Source organism: Copadichromis virginalis, linkage group LG19 (assembly GCF_057382275.1).
Source record: "Copadichromis virginalis isolate Kocher_CV1m ecotype Utaka linkage group LG19, C_Virginalis_male_GT1.1, whole genome shotgun sequence".
In the NCBI taxonomy this organism is placed as follows: Eukaryota; Metazoa; Chordata; class Actinopteri; order Cichliformes; family Cichlidae; genus Copadichromis; species Copadichromis virginalis.
In genome coordinates, this window is record NC_140636.1 from 33,394,333 (window position 1) to 33,415,688 (window position 21,356).

General features: G+C 44.5%; 1 protein-coding gene across 3 annotated transcripts in view; it reads right to left on the bottom strand.

Annotated features, from left to right (window-relative positions):
* Window positions 1-21,356, bottom strand: part of kif26ab (kinesin family member 26Ab) — a 69,441-nt gene that overhangs the window by 17,323 nt on the left and 30,762 nt on the right. For 2 of the 3 annotated variants that reach the window (XM_085441189.1, XM_085441187.1), the window contains exon 4: window positions 15,608-15,807. In XM_085441189.1, the coding sequence (XP_085297315.1) occupies window positions 15,608-15,807 (200 nt within the window). Of the gene's footprint in view, window positions 1-1,005; window positions 1,856-15,607; window positions 15,808-21,356 lie in introns of those variants that run through there. The other variant, XM_085441188.1, reaches the window with a different exon arrangement.

Genomic DNA, 21,356 nt, shown 5'->3' on the forward strand with positions numbered 1-21,356 from the left:
TTGTATCCTGGAGTGACAACCCACCCCGCTTCCTCTTCTCCACCCCCTCCCCTCTCCACTGTACACCCCCTGCAGTGACAGCCCAAGAGCACAATCAGCGAACACACTGCTTGCTGATGGAATAATTATTGCATCCAAGAAGACTACAGGAGAAGCCGCTCCCCGGGGAGCTGCCTATGTGTGATAGCATGCGAGACGGATCGTGTGACACGGAGTGAGATGGAATAGATGAATGCGAGATGGAGAGAAAGAAAGGGGAAACTATAGCAGAGTACACGTGGCGGCGCGAGTCTGCGAGTGTGTACGCGCATTTATGAGAGGCATCCGCAGCACATTCATTCAAGATAAATCTACCCTGTCCCTCTGTCTCTCTCTGCCTCTCTCCCTCTCTCACCCCTCACCTCATTCTCTCTTCTCTTTGAGTTTAGACAGAAATCAAGCAGCACCCACAGAGTAGCATAGAAAAAAAGCCACTCCACTTCATTTATAATTGTTTTGACCAGCGAGTAGCGTTCACAGCCCAAAGCTGCGATTGTAACCTTGAGCTTTAATTCATGCAACACAATGACAATCAGTGCACATGTTCATGAATGGAAGGTGAGGGATGATTATGCTAGGGCTTTGTTTTTTTCAACACAGTCACACGTACACAGGTAAACTGCTTGTCTCTCCCCACCTCTCCCTCCCACGTCCTCTCATTTCTCTCTCCTCTCCTTACACAACTATATGATCAGTCATTGGAAAAAAAGAGAGAGAGGCAGTGAAGAGAGGCTCAGATTTCTTTGCCCACAACAGCTTGTCCACCTGTTCACTCAATCTCAATGCTAATGAAGCTGTTTTCCTTCACAACTTTCTCTAAAATGCTCAAAGGAGACTCTATATGTATGAGGAAGTGAAGCCCGAAAACACTTGAACATACACTCATGCTTTATGAATTCTGTTGAATGTTAGAAAAGTGAGCCAAAGCTTCCCCCCCCCGACATGCACACATTGTGAGATACTTACAGCTCTTTCCAATCCATTATCTAGTTTATGCTCATAGTCAAAAAACAGGCAACTGATAGAGTTCGACTTTGCTGTCCTTGTCCGTGTTGTCACTTTTCTCCATTATTTGCACATTTGCTACGCCGGCACACTCAGCAATTACACAGCGAGGTGGGGTTGCTTGCTACTCAAGGCACAGAGGTCCTTTTCGCTACGATCATCAACGTTCCACTTAATTTCACAGAGGCTTGTGAGAAGCTCGTGGGGCAGAGGGAGAGCGACGAGTGGGAGGCGTGGGCGTCATAGTAACTGAATGGAACAAGCGGCAGGTGGGGCTGGGTGGAGGTGGGCAGGATGAGTGCCCTTCAGGAAAACCAGTAGGTGCGCAGTGAAGGTGTAATCCAGAGAGTTTCTTAAGAGAAGGTGAGGACGAGGTTAGGTGGAGGATGTGCACCTCCTGTGTTCATGCACTACGAAAGCATCTCTAACTCCTTGCGTGTCTCCTTCACCTGCAAAAGTTCAGATGCAGTTCAGAAACCGCAGAAACTTGGCTTGTCCTCCGACTCAGTTTTACTTTTTCTTCGCATCCAATTCTTCAGTCATCCCATAGGCTGCTTTTTTCCCCTCATCCAGTTAATCCACCGTACTTGTCTGCTGTGAGTGGTTACAGATCCTTATGCCTCGGTCCTTCCCAGACGCTCTACTGCTTACAGGCAGAAGGCAGGGAAAATAATCAGCGCTCCTGGCTGGGCTGCAAGATTTCCTTGAGTAGCTGAGAATGAGAAGAATTCCTGCTCCTGTTCCACCTCTTAGTCCTTCTCCTGCAATCGGAGAAATTCTGGCAGCTGTCCTGCCGTGTCTCTCTCTATTTCTCTTTCCCTGGCTCTCTCTCTCACACACACACATCCACACACACACATACATTCCCTCCTCTCTCCCTGCCTCCCACCTCTCCCTCTCTCTCTCCCTTTCTTTCCTCAGCCCAGCCCCTTTTCCCTCCGACTGCCAGACGAGGTGTCAGCGCTCGATTGCTGGCTGCTTGCGGCGCAATTTGCGAGTGCTCTCTTTCTCTCTCTCTCTTTCTCTACCCACACGCACACACACACTCACTGTCTCATTCAGCCTTCTGCACAAACACACATGCATGCACCCCACCACACGTCACATGAATAGTTAATGCATGCAGGAGCCCTCTCTTCTTTTAGGGTCCCACACTTCAAACAGATTTGGTTAGTATGCCTACAGTGTATGCATCCATGAGCCCGAGAGTACATGTGTGTTCCTGTGTTTTTGGGGTAGCATGTGTACACTAGATATTTGTATTATTTTATTTATTTTTTGTCGTTGCTAACAGATGTAATTAGCCGGAAGAATGAGAGCGGTATTAATCATAAGGAGCGAGACAGGATAAGGAAGGATGTACTTAAGAGGAGAAAAATGGATTTCTTCAATGAATGATGCTCTGACTAAACTGGAAAGCTGAGGGAGATTAAAAAAAACAAAAAACAAAAAAAGAGGACAGACAATGAACAAATGACTTCTTAGAAAGGCAGATTTATGCTGGCCACTAAGAGAGAATGCAGTCAGTCAATGGTCAAGGGTAAAAAGGGGAATGAAAGCATGTGAGTGGGTGAGCGCTGGGGTGAGAGTACCCTGTATTCCCTGGGCTGCCAATTTACCAGTAAGCCCTCTCAGCCCCCCCAACCAGCCAGTCTTGTTTGAAAGGCTGCTACTTTGGCTGCAGAGTGCCTACTACAACATATCGGCAAACAGAGTGGGTGTGAGACTTGCCAGATGAAAGTACATGCAGCACAAAGCTCTATCGGCTCCTCTCCTTCTGACACAGTGCCCCTTATATGAACTCTGCTGGATTAAATTTGAAGGCAAACAATAAAACCAACACCACCTACATTTTTCGTACAGTAATAAAGCTGTTTGATATATCACATAACCTTTTCCTTCTTCCCTTTCTGCCCTTCCATAGCATGGTTACCTTTGCTTTTCTGCAGTGTTTGCTTTTCTGAGGTGGGCTTATTTTAAAGTGCTAGGACTGTCTCCTAACAGAGTTCTACATGCTTCACCACCATCGAATCCCTTTGAGCAATGATTGGCAACAGATGATGAGTAAAAGACAATACTAATGTCGGCATTGGTCACTCTGACAGTGCAACCGGTAATTATTCTCATCCCTACTGCTGCTACCACCAGTGTGCTTTTCACTGTTATACATCAAACTGACATAAAAATAGGGGACAGCCACAGTTGGAACTATCCTGATAGTCTTTCAGCTCCATCACTGTCTTCTTATGAACAGACCTTAGGGACAGATAATCAGAGTAATATATATAAATGAGCTGAAGCAAGACAGATGTAAAATCAAGAACCCTTTAAATGAAAAGGTCTCCCGGTGCCTTTGTTCGAGAAAGGACATGTAGATTTCATCCTTTACCTAAGGAGGGAGTGAGAGCGAGGGAGGAGCGGAGGTGGTCAATGGTGGCACGACAGAGAAAGAATGGTTAGGCTGTATTTTCTGACTAGATTCAAAGCTTCACTGTAGCCTGTCAATAATGTTCCCAGCCTTTTTTCTTTGCTTTGTCAAATTAACAAGAGAAATTCCTCTGACCCAGAGAGACATTAGTTGGTGCGCCCATTAGCTTGTTTGTACAAATTTGTCTCTGTTCTCCACGCCAGCTATACAGCTCTTTAGGTACCTCTTTTCTGTGGTTAATTACCATGTTGGCCGCATTTACTATCCTTGACACTTCCTTTCTGTGAATCTCCTTTTTTCCCCCTCTGCAGACAAGATAAGGCTGCTCTGGCCATTCATGCGCGGATCAGATCACTCAGTCTGATATGAGACTGCTTTACCCGCGCCACCCCACCCACAGCGAGTCTCCCACTGCTGCTGATTAGCAGGCTGGCATAGCTCTTCACGAATGGGAGATGGGAGTACTGGGGCTACAGCCAGCTTCAACACCATGCAGTGATAATGACTACGGCACAATGAGTTCACTCGCTCACTGGTTGCTAGAGACACTGAGAATTTACCCCATACCAGTGACGGCATTTGTGAGACTTTCTCTTTAGTTGAAGCCGGTATAGCCATGTTGCTGTTGTATATACTGAGTATTTTGCCCTCACCATAAATGCCAAATCAGCAGATGGTCATGACTGACTGGGCTGGATGTCTGTTGATCTATATCAGAGCAGGTACTGTGTTTTTGAGTCAAAAGATAATCATTAGGAAACCTCCCCAGAGCTAAAACCAGTACAGGCTGTCTTATTGATGGGCTGCCCTTGACATGATCAAACAGCTCTCTGCCCCAAAGGTGTGGGGGTATAACATAAATCTACTGTCTGTAGGAGAAATACAGACTTAGTTCTGTTAAAGCAAGAGCACCAGACCGAAGTTTTGTGTGCAGGCAGACATCGCTGTGTGGTTTTCTCTTTGCCAAATTTTAGGTAGGATTAACGCAAATCTGCATCTCTGCACTGGCCTCGCGGTCCCAGGTCACCCACAGCCTGACCCAGCCTTCGTTAAACTTTGGCAGTGATTAAGTGACCATGACATCAGCCTGTGAACACACACACATGCATACACACACATTCATACGGTGTGCAGACAAGAGGAGGTGATGTCATCCTCTGCCAACCAGCGCTGGCAGCGAGAATGCCCACCCAGACAAGATTTACTAACAAGGTCAGGATGCCGATCATTAAATGAGACAAATGCTTCCATGCCATAAAAGCTTCCTGAGAGTTCATCCGTTGTAGCTGTATTTCAGAGGATTAGAAAAGACCCTTTGACTGCCCTGTGAAGCTGTAAGTGTCACCATCTTTCAGATGTGGAGTATAAACATACGCATTAACCTAACACTAAAAGCTCGGGTGGTCATATAAGGTAGGTTCTTAAACTAACCAGAGAAATGGTCTATGGACTTTATTTATATACCTCTAGCCTTGCTGAATACTTAAAGCATTACAAGCATCATTCATACATATAGCACTTGTGCTTTACATAAATATGTAACTAAGGGACCATTTTGGGGAATCAGTATCTTGTGCAAAGACACACCAAAGGTCGCGGGCGGAAAAGCCAATAAATGAAGCACAAGCCTCTGTTTAGTGGATAACCTGCTCCACTCCCTGAGTCACAGCTGCCCCACAGAGACATAGTTGGGTTACCTGAGACGCAGCACTGAACATATGGGGAGAACGCTTTAGAGCTGGCTGTTGAATAGATGACAGAGCCTCCTGTGTGGCACAGACGTTTAGTCTGATAATGAGCCCGTTTTCTTTCTAAAGTCTCCCTGCAATTAAAAGACCTCTGGTATAAACATTCATTTAGTTTTTCTCACTTCCTCCCTCTTATCCTAAATCACTCAAAACAACTGCCTGAGGCTACAGCAGCATGGACACTGAAATTAATGCCGAATATGGTTTTAAAAAAATGTAACTGTAGCACAAAAATATGCTATTTTATTTTACAGACGCTGCTAAAAAAAGGAAAAAAAGCTCCCACCTGGAGCTACGGGAACAGACATTCTCCTCTGTTCAGCATGGTTATCTTATCGTTCAGATTCAGATTCAGATGAGCATCTTTCCAAACCAAGATCTTTCCAGTAGTTTTGAAAAATGTGTTTCCTCACTCCTTTGGCAGCCCCAGGTACATTAAAATGGAAGAGAGAACTATCAGGCTTATCGGGCTGTCAGTTAAATCTTATCAATCCAAAGCTCTGAAGCTTTCAACTGACTGCGAGGCTGCTTTCTCCTGCTTGGCTGTTTTAATAGTATACTGAAGGTAGAGCTCCTCTGTGCTGTATTGGCTTACACAGCAGCAGTTTGCTGGAAGTGGCCAAACACCTCCAGGCTAAGATTTATAGACTTTCTATAAATCCTCAGAAATAGATAAACGAATCCCAGCAAAACCAGACAGCAATGAATGCAATGTCCAGTTAGCTGAGTGATACCCTGCACGGCACACTCCAAACCTATCGGACCGACGCTTTTCAGGAAAGCTCTTTGTTCCAACAAGGTGTTCAACAAGCCTTTTGTTCCTGCTTAGCGTCTGGCCTTGGACACAGAATATCAGATGGATCATTATTTGTGCGCTGACTGCTGACGGCCCAAGGCTGAGCATCTTCACTGCACCAATCTGCAGCCAATTAAGTAAGGCCAAAAGCATTCATGTAACATCTGTGGATACAATGCGTCATCACAGAAAAGAAAGGATTCCGCACAAAAACTGATGTCGCCTTTTTGCAATTGACTTGTCGCATTTGTATCATAATGTGGATTCAGGGAGGTTTCCTGTCAGAAGAAGAAAAAGAAGTGCAGCTTTCCGTAAATAAAATCCCAAATTCTTCCCGGAGGTTGTAAACCTGTTTTGTTGCAATCTCCTTAGAACTCTTTTCAACCGGTCTGTGGACTGAGCTGGAAAACAAGGGATTAGGGTATCCTCTGGAGAATTGCTTGAATAACAGGGGATCATTTGGAACACGGGGGAAGAAAGGGATTCTGAGTGGTAAATGGAGGGAAAAGCACTGTAGAGGTGAGGAAGGCGTTAAAAAATGAATTGGGGGGATAGTAAGTAAGAGAAAGCTGCAGAGGAAGCGTAAGGAAGGAAGGAAGAAAGACGGAGAGCGAGGGAGGGAGCAGCAGGCTGTAGAGCCAAGTCCTCTCTTCGATCAGTGGGCCTGGCTCTGTGCCAGTGAAGCGCTGTCCATGAGGAGGTAAATCATTTTCTGCCTGAGAAAGAAACAGGGGAAAAAATGATTGGTGGGGGTATGCCACAGCCATCTTGGAATTACTTTATTCCCAAAGATGGGAATTCCCAGTCGGCCAAAAATAAATGGAACAGTTGGCCCAGAAAGTGAAAAAACTCATCAATATTCAAGAAAACCTGGTTTGGTGATTCAGTACATGAGGGTAAACAACACAAATTTAAGAAGTGGCTTGTATCAGCGCAGACGTAAAAAGAACTTCTTTTTACTCTGATTTTGTTGAGAAAAAGAAGAAACTATGATTTGTCTGATTTGGCTCCTGTGCTTTTGGATGTCAGATCAAGAAGAACTGGCTCATGCCAGTAGACCCTCACTATCCCACTGCGGTACAGTGCCATTGCCAATAAGGTTAAAGAGAGGTGGGAATATTTTTGGCAGACAAACACACAGGGTTTTTGTGTTTAACACGCTGAATATTAAGTATTGTGTCTCCAGACACCCTGCACAGTCACACACCCACTAATTCACCTCAACCCCGGAGTGAAAGGCCGCAAAACTCTGTTGCCAAGCTAGGGTCTTAAGGAAGGCTTAAGATGAGCAAAGGAAGGAAAATGGTAGGGTATTGTTGCATTTACTTTCACTTTATTGTTCCTTGTAACATTGAGGATCAAGTCTTGCAAATATGGCCTTAACTAGCTTGAACACTGGGCCATGACGAGGTGAAGAAAGCACAGGCTTTAGCTCTGCAGGACATGTTTGCTAGTCATTTGGATAAATGAGCCAATTAAACTCCTTTGTGGAAATAACTGGAAATAACTGCATTGAAATTCAAAGGTCATCCAACAAAAATCTCTAACAATTGACTCTAAATTGTTTACAAGAGGTTTCCAAAAATGCAGCGTCAGTAAAATGCTCCGCTAATGTGTCAAAACTGGTTCATGCAGCAAAAGTAAAAGTCTTTGGAAGAACATTCACTTTTCAGCTGATGGGTGACAGATGATAATGAAGACATGTTCATCCCTGCTCCACCGACTGCAGTCTCCCCACCTCTGGCACTGCTGACAAAGATTAACAGCTGCTTTCATCTCTTCCAGAGCATTTTCTCTCTGCTCCTCAGACAGCGCTCCAGGTATTTTGCTATGCTCCTCTCCCAGGCTGCAGAGAATCTGGAATAACTCCACATTTTCACATGTTGAACTGCGATTCACCCGTCATCCCACCCACGTCTTGCCTTCAAAACATCAGGTAGGCTGTTGCACTCAGGGCACACAAACACAACTTTTGGAACACACATGAAGTTATCACTGACTGAGTGACGTTTCCTGTCTCGGAAATCGCTTCGGTGCTTTTTTAGAAGCAGGATATTTGATAGACAAGCAACAAATGAGGCCTGTTATCAGACAATTACGAGACAATTCCTCAATCAAATATTATGCCCCTGTAGCTTAATGCTGTCAGAGGGGAAACTAACGTGAGAGCGTGATAACTTTGGGAGGGACGGGCAACGGGGGAAAAAGTACTTCTGGATCACTTCTCCACTTCATTAATCATTTGCTGCCAGAGTAAGACACCTAGCTATTATTTATTTGCACTTTCCCACACAGAGGCTATCACAACAAACAGGCCCACAGGCTGATGAGAACATTTGGGAGTGATTAATCAGTGGGCGGCCTGGCGAGACAGAAAGCAGGGGGAGGGGAGGTCTTACATGTGTTTCCTAATCTTTCATCTATATTCTGGTCAACTGGTAACCCAACTAAAACCAGAAAAGGTCCAAATCAGGTGAAATGGGCAGTACTGTCATGAAAGACCATGTAAATCAAATGAAAAGTGGAGACCAATCTGAAAATAAAAGCAGGGAAAGCAAAGAAACCGCGTGGCTGAGAAAAGCCACCAAAATGCCAGCGACTGCAGCCACATTATTCAAATTAAGCAGTTTATCCTGTATCACATACTGATAAACTGAGTCACCGAAACACACACAGCTACACTTGCTGGTTCTCATAGAGCGTATGGGGAAAAGGGGATTTTAGCACACCACAGCTGGCTCTCATGCGCTGGGTCGTGAACCGATTATAGGCTATAATCCTCTCCATTCAAGACGACGTGCATGTAGAAAACAGTGACAGAAACACAGGGGAGATCAACCGTCCTCGCAGCTTTTAATTTGATACGGTGGTTTTGCACGTCCAAGCCGCTCGCTTGTCTCATACATAAGTGGACATGAAAAGGTGGGGCACAATATCCTTTACAATTACTCTTAATCTTCATAATTCTCCACTAAGAAGTAGACTGTGGAGCAAATAAAACATAGGCGATGTACTAGAAGGACCATTAGGCATCCATCCTGTTTTAATGTAGCTTATTTTGCATTAACTGCTGCAGACTATAGTGAAGCCAGAAGTTAATACTGAAAATGTCCTGATAATAAACTGTCAGCAATATTTTTCATGTTTAATTTTTCTTACAAGCCCCGTTGTTACTTGTTTTAAATTCCCCACAGCTACCATCAACCCATGTGAACCCTTTCAACCTCCTGGAGCCAAGCTACATATAGATGGAGATTAAAATAAAAAAGACAGTGTTATCGGAATGAAATGATTCAGCTACTAGGGCTGTGGGTAATGAGGGAAACCTGTCCTAACAATGCCCTTATCCTCAGTGGTAATCCGAGCTACATCCAGGGAAAGCTAGCGCCTCACAATTGACTTATCGAAGGACGGCGGGTGCAAGGTGGTGCTGTGCATATAATATTTATGTGTTTCACAACAAAATAAAGCTCTAGCACATGGGGAAGTCAACCTACAACCAGTGTTTAGGCAGATATTAGTTATTCATGTTGAATAGAAGTCTGTGGCGTGGCTGAGCATTGTGATGCCTGAGAAACCCCACTAGGAGCCTTCCTTGTTTCCTTGGATTCTGAGGCAAAAAAAGGCACTTGTGGGAGCTCATGAGGCCACGGGCGTCACTCTACAACTGCACACAATAGGTCATAAAATTCCTCAACATATATTCCCTGCCACCAGCTATTGCAGTTTACTCTTTCTCATTCCTCCATACTCTCACTCAGTGTCTCACACCCACAATGTTAAAGAGAAAGTGGTTGTAATGACAGAGATAATAGACTCCATTTGCATGACACTTTTCACTGAGGTGCACTAAAGAGGTTTAGATGGCATCCCTCAGCCCCTACAGGCACGATGCATAATATCCATTCAACAGGCTGAGGGTGAGAGAATTTAGTCTAACGCGATAACTAAACGCTAATGCGCTGATCACGGAGCCCAGTGGGCAGTTATCAGAAACATGCCGTTAAATGGGGAATGCTGGACGTGGGCAGGCAAACAGAGACGGAAATGGATTGATGCTGGGAGCGTGACCTCACCCTGCCCACGTGAACCAATCGCACACAATTAAACCTTATTTATTGTCTCTGTCATCATCCTGAGTGACAAAAGAAGCCCAGTGTTAAGTGAGAAGCCTGCAGGACAGAGGTCTATGCTCCACATTTATTCATGTATGTTATCAATCTGTCAGGCGAGGATGGCAGCGCTTTCCCCTCTCCCCCAGGGCTTAGGACACGTGGACCCAGGGTGAGCACACAGACTTGAGTCAGCACTTCAGCTCTTTGTTTGTCACCCCCCTCCCACTTTAACTGCCCCCCTGCAGGCTATGTGAGTGGGCCAGACAGACTTCCTGACTCAGGGATTTATTTGGCATATTGGGGAGGGAAAAGGCATCAGGCTACCACGAAGGCAGGGACAAACCCTTTGCTTTTCTTTCAGTGGAGCTGTTTGCCATTTATAATGACAGGCACAAGTGACTCTGTGTTGCCCACCACACCACAGCACATCAGTCTGCTGCTGCAGGGGGCACAGCACTATCACACCATGTTATCATATCCCAGGGAAGACACAGATGCCCAGAGAGTGAGAGGGAATCTGCAAATGCAAATCAGTACTTCTATTCATTTCTAATATCCACCGAGGCTGAACACGGTTTTCTCTATGTCAGTCTTTATATCAAAAGACAAATTTTCTGTTACCTGAGAACGATGGAGGATTATGAGTCAGAGTGGAGCGGCATTTTGCTTTTTGCGGGTGGATGAGAAGGTGGATGTGGGTAGTGAGATGTATCTACTCGACACAGATGCCCGAGGCTCCGAGGCCAGGCAGGATCTCCATCAACACCTCAGCCTTGACGGTGCCCGACAGGCCTTGGTTCACACCTGGGTTTATCTACTGAGCCCCAGCCCTTTTGTGGCCTCAGCTGCCACTGGGTCCGCCGCTGCACAGAGGCAGCCATTAGTCCCATCAGCCAGATTATGGCAGGAAAATACCAGCTGGTGTTTTATCCAACAGTAAACAAAGACAAATACCAGAGAGCAGCTCAACCATCCCAGCTACCACCCACTCAATACTTCTGATGAGCCATTCGCTGCCCTGGGCATGTGTTGCTCAGATTCAACAGATTGATATGAATCAATTCTCATTTGTCAGACTCCGGAGACAGAGGTAGTATTAACATTTCAGCTCCACTGTGGCTACTTTCTCAAAATGGAGCCAAGGTTTCTACAGTATGTTACACATGCTATACATTCCACTCACACTCCTGCTCTCGTGGTGGAATCCATCTCGCTCTGGCTTGACAACAAAACCATTAGCCTCTCACCTCCAGGGATCAGACAGTCCAACTCCAACTGCACAAAACTGCACATTCCACAGAGCGGAAAAGAGCGTGTGCCACACAAAGAAAGATAAATTGAGAGGGGGAGAGTGAGAAAGAGAGAGAAAGGGGTGAGAGGGGAGGGGAAGAGAGAAAGAAAACAGGGCACCTCTCGCACACAAACACACACGAATATCAAATATCCAAGTGCGCTCAATGATGTCTGTGCACAAAATAGCTTACTTCACTCTCATGGTAGTGAATCCAATATTCTTCTCCACAGGTACAGGTCTCCTGCTCTTAGTGCTGTCAGAAAGGAGCATCAGCCCGAGCACACCGTCTGAATGACAACACTTATAAGGAGCTGCTACTGCCCCACTCTTTATCCTCCCTGCCATGTGGGCCAGATCAGCTGTGCTCGGTGCACCCCTCTGGTTCACATAATCTATCCTGCCTATTTGTCATTCACTGAGATCCCTGCTGTCGATCACAGCACAGCCAACCAAAGCCAGCAGTGAGCTGCTTTGTCTGCTCTGAGCCTCTCTATACAACTGCATCACTGTCTCTTTTACAAGCAAAACGAATAGGCCGGCTCAGTTTCTCGCACAAACTCCAGAATAAACATAACTGGACACTGGCCTTCAGCAAGCCATCTGTTATTCAGAGCAAGAACAGCTACTTGTCATCCTGCTGCGCTTCCACTGTGCAGCATGTAGGACTCATTACTGAAGAGATGCTCTTCTTCTGACTAAATTATAGTCCAGTGGAGTAGAGAGGGCTGTTTCAACTTCCTGATTTCCAATCTTCACTTTTGAAAGAAAAATCAGTTACATTTTATTCCCACAAGCTAATGACTTGTTTCTATGGTTACTCAGAGCAGCCAGGGGATGAAGGGCAGAGTGAGCGTTCCTGACACAAAGGCACAGTCTTGTGTGTGTGTGCAGGAGAGCCGAGGCTAAATGGCCCTGCTGCCACAATTACAGGAGGATCCCTTCTGCACAATCACAGTCATTAGTGCACAAACACTCACCTGGGCAGCAGCTATAGGCACCGGTGGATGACCATGAAACCACTTCCTCCTTCACATTCCAGCAAACAGCTGTCCGCCCAGCCCCTGCAAATCCCAACCTTTCAGCCTGCGTGCCACTTCTAAAGTCTGCATCCACCGACTGTCGTGTCTCTGAGGTCCTCTATACTGCTCTAGTCATTATCTCCTTGCATCTTAAGAGTGACTTCATTGTCCATCTCTGGGGTATGATAAGAGACGGTAGATGGACAAACTTAAACAGGGGCCCAACAACGTAAGATAACACTATCTCATACTGCTACACACAAAATTTGCCAGCTGATCAAAGTTGGCTGCAAACTGAGCAAGCATCCCCTCTCATCTCATGGGCCTGGTGTGTAATAAACACACTGCCACAATCAGCAGATGTTAATGGAAGAGAAAGATGGGGAGAAGGTTGTGCGAGGCAGCAGTTAGCCGCACCGTCTAGCCCCTGCTGTGAGCGTCGCCTGGTTTCATTACACAGCGGTGTGTCAATACACTAATCATATGCTCTGTCACAAGACAATCAGTGGTTAACGTGGTAGTCAGCTGAACACATGGCTCTAAATTCATTACCCCAAGTAACACACTGACGTAGCCAAACACACATAATGATATGCACACACACACACACCATCCAGTCAGAGTTTGACCCCTGACTCTTCCTGTCTCTCTGCAACTGTAAAGTCAGTCTAATTGCAAACTGGTCGTTACTGGCCCTGGGGTCATCTTTTGGTTTCAAGCTATTTCCTAAGATTACGAGAAACAGGAAGTGGGACAAAAGAACTGTTTTTGAGCTGGAATTTCACATAAGCCTGAAAGAAGCATTCATTAGATGATCAAAGACTTTTACTATTTTCTGCAAGTGGAAGAAAAAGAAGCATCAAGATAATATAAATGGCTGATGGACTTGGAATGGGAAGATTCAGAGAATAAAAGCTACACTTGGATTTTTTTTTTTGACTTGCATTTGTCTACATAGCCTGGAAGGCATCTCTGTAATGCTGTTAATCAAATAAATTCATGTGAACAAATGAGTCATTTGGTCTCTCCAAAATATACTAGAAATCTGAGGCAAAGCTGCTCTTAGAACAATCTAACCATAAAAATATCAAAGTTTACTTGTTGTAAAGTTGACACTATTAGAATAAATTAAAATAATAAAACATTGAAGGCACAATTAGTCAATTCACAGGCACAAATAATTCATCTAAGGAGATGCAAATGCTGTGTTGTTATCAAACCAGTGTTTTTACCAGACATATTTAAACTAAATGCTTCTTTAACTAGTTGAATGGTTGACTTATTTTTCCGCTGCAAAATTAAACATTGTTAATCGCTTTTCTTTTCCTCTCACCAACAGCCTAGCGAGAACACCTAGACTCCGGCTAATTGCATTCTAATTAAAATTTCATCTGTGAATGGAATAGTGTTAGTGAATGTCAGACAAGTGTCCAAGGAGCTGTTTCCACGCCACTGGGGTAAGAAAAAACTGCTGTTTGGTTATTCTGGTCTTACACCCTGGGCTCGAAGGATTTGCACGTGCATCTCACTAATTGTATCTACGGAGAACAAAAAAAGAATACTAATCAGATCTGAGTTTTCAATCATGTCTAAAACATGAGGGATGCTAATTTCATCTGCTTTTTTTTGCAGCTCCACTATCAGAGCAAATGGAAAATATTGTTGAATGACTCAATTTGTTTTGACTGTTTTACGTTTCAGACAACAATGATGTTTTTAAAAAATGAGCAACAACGATTTCACGATGATGTTGATGATGATCCCTGTTGCAGGGATAACAGCTGCAGAAGGTCAGGAAGTGGGTGTGCTTCAAATGGAGAACAGTGGATCTCCTCCACCCTATTTTTTTCTATCTGCAGAACCCAATGCTGTTTGAGGTTGGCCTATCATTATCGTATTTCTGCGAGCCAAGTCAAACAAAACATTCTTGGCAGCAAATTATCTTTTGGATAAAATAAAAGGTGGTGGTGGAGCGCACTCTCTACACCCCGTGTGCTCCACCAGGCCCTGTTGCAGGGAAAAGAACAAGTCCACCTTCCTCTTTTTTCCTGTCCACACTGAATGGCTAGATGCAGCTCTTTATGCTTATCTTTTTCTTTTAGCTCAAGTCCAAAGAAAACATGAGCGTTAATAAATCAATGTCAGGAATTTAACCTGTCTAGCAGAAGGTCATGCCTCACTGTTGTTTAAACCTCGTGCTCCTGCGACAGGAAGCAAGATACACAGGAAGTTACATATTAGGTGGAGGATTTGGAACATCCCCTTAGTCAAAGGAAAGACCTCATGGTCCCACTGATATACTTGGACCCTGTAAAAGCTGGCAACACAAACTCCATTTGGGATGCTTGAAGAAAAGCTAAGCCACATACTGATCCCCCATAGGCTTCCTGTCACACTCCACAAGCCCCTTCACCGGTTTTCTCTGTCTCCTGTGGTGCAGAGCGTCAATGGTCCTATGCATCATTCTTAGCCAGCTTCCCTTTCAGAAACGCTCATTACAACACAGCACTTTTTGGAGAGATGAGGCAGGGAATGTATGCACTGGCCTGCCAGGGAATCTGTCATTGACAATATTTCCCCAACCATGCACCCGCACAGAGAGGGTGAAGTCTTCTCCAGGGCAACGACAATACCAAAGCCAAGCAATGCTTTAAAAACAGGCTTCTTCAGCCTTGGATACACAGGGACCAAAATGCTTTTACAAAAAATGCATCCTGCGCTACACCTGTGGGAGCATCCAGTAAGTCTATGGCTGGAAAATTGCAAGATCCGTTTAAATTGGCGAGGCAAAACAAAGAAAAAAATAACTAAACATAAAATACCTCAGGACAATAGCTAGCTTTAACCTAAACCCCTTTCGTGAGACACTCCTTCCTCATATCGAATTATGCAATTCTGTTTTCTATTCATGGGCACTGGTGCCTGCAACTAAAAGGTTCATTTAGTTCCATGATGTGTATCCCAAGGCATGCTATAATTCAAGCATGGCAAGAACAACATCTCCAGTGAATAAGTGCCCCACATGGAGGTTAAAACCATGAGACCACGCGAGTCTGTGCATATCTCCTCTTCAACTCACTGAAGACTGAATGCATGCGGGTGTGTATGCAAACACATTTCAATTAACCATGCAGTGACTTGACAGCATGGGGGAGGTGCTTACCTAACGAAGAAGGAGGCTGCTGCAGATGAGGAAGGAGACGCGGTGGTTGATGTACTGGTAACGGGCGCTGGGAGTCCCGCTTGACTGGAGCTCCTCAGTCTGCAGGGCGTCAGGGTGCTGCCGCTGGTGCTGGTCATGGTGGTGACAGGGGCCTCCAAGGCTGTGACATCCCTGTCTGAATTTCCCATCAACCCATGGGCCTGTGTACACACAGATACAGAGATAAGACCACAACCGCCACTTAATGGTTTTACCACTCCAGCTCACCTTCCTTCCACTTTATTTGCTCCCCCTCTGCCACAGATGGATGGGCAGCTGCTGCAGCCAGTACCAGTTAGTGGGAGTCAGCAATATCCAAAGATAGCTCCCCACAGAACAGCAAGGATGCGGGACCATTCATTGATTCTGGCAACACTTACAAGGTTCCTCTGGCTGCAGCCTACTGTAATTAAGTGGTAACCCACATTTAATTAGTAATTAAATCACTAGCGATTTACCTCACTTTGCTCCTGATTATATCTATACCTGCAAGTTTAGCACTTTACTCCTCAGGAATGAAGAACGTTTCATCCTGCAGACTCAGTAAAGCTATCTCAGAGAGTTTCACAGGGAGTAACAACAGGTGGTGTACAGGTGGCATTTGTTCCATAGCTTAAATGTTTATGAGACATGTGAGCTGTGCTTAAATGGCACACCTTACCCTGGAAACGAAAAGGACAAAACTGAGACATGCCGCATCTCTTTCAACCCTTCGGCTTTGACAACTCATGCCAAATCTATGAATGAACTCCTTTAAGGATAGACCTGTGTGTCTTCATATTTTTTTTAATTATTTTCTGCAGCAAGACATTCTGCATTAGAACCAGTTCCACAAGTTTAAGTTGTGTCTGCAGCGTAATAAATTAACAATAGATTGAAGAAGTTTTGACGAGATTTTTGTGAAAACTGTTGCAACATAAAGCTGTGAAAAATAACATTAACTATATCTAATGGCACTGCCATTGGTTTATTGTGTATGAAAAAGGCTTCACGCAGAGTTTGAGATGCATCATGTAACAAAAATTAAATACATGCAGTATTACCTTTTAGCTCTCAGAACTCAGGTTTTAAGTTCATTTTTAAAGTTGAGGGGAATACTACAGGATTTTTGGAAAGCTGGACCACAGAAAGGGTGAGCAAGAGCTCCATCTTCAGTGATCCACTTCTTTTGGTTACACCAAGCCATGGCGTGCAGAGAGCTAATTATGCAAGTCAAAAGCTGACTCTGAGACGACACTGGAGCTGGAGTCACCATGCAGACAAAAGGTTAATCCCCACTGAAGCCTCACGTTTATCCTAGCTGACGAGAACCCATTCTCTGAGGTTTTAGCATCAGAAATTAAAGAAAGGCTGAAGCTATTCAAAAAAACATTTATAAAACTGACACACGACACTTTGTAATCAGCACTGACCTTGAATTCAGCCCAACACAGGGCAGCAGCCTCAGTGCCATTTGACAGGAAGTGTATTATAAACACAGTTCAGGCCCTCTGCATATTTACCACATTGGGGTTTGCCCTAGACTCATGTTTGGCAACAAAAATAACACCCCTTACAATCTTTTTTATAAAGTGTGTGGCCTTCCACCATTTGCCATTTGTCTACACACACTGACAGCTGCACTATTTATATGCCAAGCCTGACATGAGAATGCCATACATCAGGATGTGAGGACATAGTTACATTCATATATGACAGGCTTGGTTCTTGCTTGGACTCCTGCTACTGTTAGCTTTACACGCAGCTTTACAGCACATTGTACACGCAGTACAATGTGCTGCTATATTAAAGCAGGGCTGCATTATCTTTTCCTGGAAACGCTCCACTGACCATTTGTCAAACAGTAGCCTTGTGGTGTTTGGTCTTCATGAATTCCCACTTTCCCTTTTCTTCCTTTTGAGCTTGTTATCAGATCTTAGAGTCATAGCCTTGCTTTAAAGGTCTACTTTTGCTCTCTTGGGGCTTCATCATAGAAGCTAAGTCAGATATCAAGCTGTGCATTCCAAAGTTTTGACTTTAAAAGCATGAAAAACCAGGCAGCACACTGAAAGCAAACCACAGTAGTAGGCCGCGCACTATGCTGGTGTTAGCTTGGTGCATACCAGCGAAGCAGACCTGCTGCACTTTGTCATGTATGACTAGGGCACTTCACGCACAGCCATACAGGAAGCAGATGTGTACAGCCTATCAAATCTGTCACTGACTGAGTAGGTGCAGTGCCGGTTTAAAAATCAAGTAGCAGACAGTTTCAGGAGCACACAAGACAGCTGGTCACAGGTGGGGTTTCAGCGTGTCCTTGAAATGGACATGTACATTCATACACACACACTCAAGCTTAGCACAGTGCCTTTCAAATAGTATTCCCCTCAGTATTAAAACTGAGGACTTAAGCTCCACAGCCAAGCTGCTCTCTGTAGCCTTGGACCTGCACTTTCCCTGATTCTGGCTGAAAAGTACAATCTATCCCCTGGTCAAGTAATTAGGCTGTGTCACTGGAGCCATGTGTGTTCAGCCGTTTGCACCCAAAGTCAGTAATGAGCTGGCCTTACACCCTTTAACCCCTAGCCCTCCCTGATCCTTTTGCCTTGGAAAGAAAAGGAAGAAAAAGGAGGGGGGGAAACGAGACAAAGCAAGTAACCATAATGGAAAAAAGTGAATCACATAAGTGAAAAGGGTTTGGGAGAATGCTTCCTATGAAATGTGAAGTGAGCAGAGTAGGACAGCTCTTTTTCCACCCTAGACTACCAGGACTCCTCTGTGACCTTTGATCCCAGGAGTCAACAGACGATTACTGCTGAGGCGAAATAGGCCTTGCGTTAATCTGGCTTTCGTGCCTGGCTGGCTTCTGTAACCACCAGAAACCAACTGAGGCGAAAGCTGAGTTCCTACCATGTAGGACTAACATACCTTCTCATTTAGTGCCGGTATAATTAAAAGTTCTCTAGTGTCTTTCAGAAAATATAGTGTAACAGCACAGCATTCAAATTCTTTCCTAATCTGTGAAGAGTGGGGATTTCCTTCCCCTTCATTTCTGCATCATTTTCTTCTCTTGTCATTCTCTCATTCTGTGGCGCATTGCCATCAGAGCCCAGCTGCACCGAAGCAGCCGAAGCCAAGATCATCTGCTGGGCTTCAAATTGGTGGCAATGGAGCACACCGTGGCAGCAGGCAACCACCGGGCCAACAACGGAAACCCTCATGAGTCAAGAACACTTGGTTTTTGCAGATTAGTGTACATGTGGTTGTGGATTTAAATGAGCAAAGGGAAGAAATGCAGATTTGGATCAATCAATTTTTGCTGTTAGCAGCAGCAGCATCACACTCCTAGTAATGTGATTTCACGGATTACCTTAACTACTTAAAGATCTTTATTCAAACTGCCAATAACAGCAGGGATTACATGAGCAACTGTGAAGCTGGAGCATGTCAACTTTGGTTTTTGCATCCGACTCTTAGACTTGCAATAGACTGTTTCAGAAAATGCACATGTTTCTCATTCGCCCAATTCGAGGCAGCTACATTCAGTGGAACCGCTGCCAGCCAATTATAAAGATGGAGCCACATAGTTTTCAATTCAATAGACAACCACAAACATAGCTTCAGATGTTAACCAGAGCCTTTTCCCAAATGGGAGTGTCAAGGTGCTCTATAATGGTCTGTGTGTGGGAGTGCCTCAGGCTTGACACTTTCTGAAGAATTTCTGTCTAACACACACAGTCCATCTCTGCTTCTTGCACGCTTTCCTCACAAAGAAACTAAGAAGAAATCATGAATTAAAGCTTGTGCCTTTCGGCACTGTGTAACCTCCAATCCTCGAGAGTGTGTGTGGGTTTTTGTCATTCTAAAGGATCTGGTTTTAATGAAAGAACCCAGCTTGAGAAAATAACACCATTTCTTCTGTGTTTGTAACTTAATGTCCTGAAGGGACATTTCTCTCTGTCCAGGGAAGGCTTCAGCCACAGCTACAGAAACCGAGCAACTCATCCTGGCTCCACGGGCCGCTAATTGCTTTTAGACACATAGATGGAGAACACAAGTCTGCCTCTCCCTTCAGTGCCAGGCTGTTTGATTTGCCCTAGATTGCGTACATGCAGTTAAAAGCTTTTGATGGCCTCCCATAAACCATCTCTACAGGCACTTGTTGACATTAAGGGGAGGATTGAAAATCTGTCTTTAATTTTTCAAGCAGGAAGAAGGAATAACACTGCCAAGACCTGCAGTAGACTGCAGTTATCAGCGCAGCGAAAACAGAAATGGCACGATTTACAGCTTATGAAGCAGATGGAAAATATTAAAGTACAAGGACGAGATCAACCCTGGGCACGCATGCCACAGTTGGCACGAAGGGTTAACTGATGGCATGACCATAGCTGGACTGGCCACCGATGATTTTTTTATTTTTATTTTTAGTAATGGTATAAACAATGAAAGTTGGTGGATTGGCCAGATGCTGGCAGATGTGTAAAAATAACTGTTTGGTGGTGGCTGCCACAAGAGGCCAGGTGGATGAGGGAAAGGTGAGGCAGGAGGAGCAGAGACCTGAGGTGGCCGCTGGTCCGAGTGTCAGGTGAACTGAACTTCAGGTAAGAAGTTCAGGGGTGGCTGTAGCTTAGGTGGCAGAGCAGGTCAGCCACTAATCAGAAGGTCGGTGGTTCTATCCCAGGCTACCTCCTGGCTGCATGCCAAATATCCTTGGGCAAGATACTAACCCCGTGTTTGCCTACTGGTGGTGGTCAGAGGGCCCGGTGGCGCCAGTGTCCGGCAGCCTCGCCTCTGTCAGTGGGCCCCAGGGCAGCTGTGGCTACAATGTAGCTTGCCATCGCCAGTGTGTGAATGTGTGTGTGAATGGGTGGATGACTGAATGTAGTGTGAAGCGCTTTGGGGTCCTTAGGGACTAGAAAAGCGCTATACAAATGCAGGCCATTTACCAAGTTATGACCTGCAGTCTCTCTGGGTCAGATATGAACCAAGTTTAGGTGGAGTTTATTTTCGTTGTGCTGACTTTTTACAGTCAGTTACAATAACTCTGCGTGACGGAGTTTCTAATAGAGATGGCACGATACCACTTTTTTATGTCCGATACCGATACCGATATCATAAATTTGGATATCTGCCGATACCGATATGAATCCGATATAGTGTTTTTTAATCAACAAAACTGTTTTTTATATCTTGCTGCATTTTGTATAAGTTCATACTCAAGTTTAAAACAACAACTACACTAAAGCTATTCTGTTATACCTGTATGCAAAAAAAAATATTTCATAGTTCAGCAATACTGATCAATCTAATAAACTTAAACCTACACCATCCTCCCTATTCTGGTATTTGAAAGAGTACTTAGCATAAATATTAAGCAACCTAACTAATAGGGTTCCAACTCCCAGCAACAACAAAAATAAATAAATAAAAAATAGGGAACCACCCCTCACGCTCTACCTCATGATGCTTAATCGACGTAATCAACCTTAATTTGATGCAGTGTGAAAAAAATGCACAGAAATCAATTATTTTTCAAGAAATATTAAATAGATTCAACATCTTTCTTCAACAAAATTGCAGACTGCACAGATGGTACCTTCCCAAAGGAAAAAGTACTATAGCTTACTAGGGTATATATATATATATATATATATATATATATATTAGACTTAATAGTTACTATATACAGTAATTGACTTCTATTCATTTTACATCAAATTAAAACTTT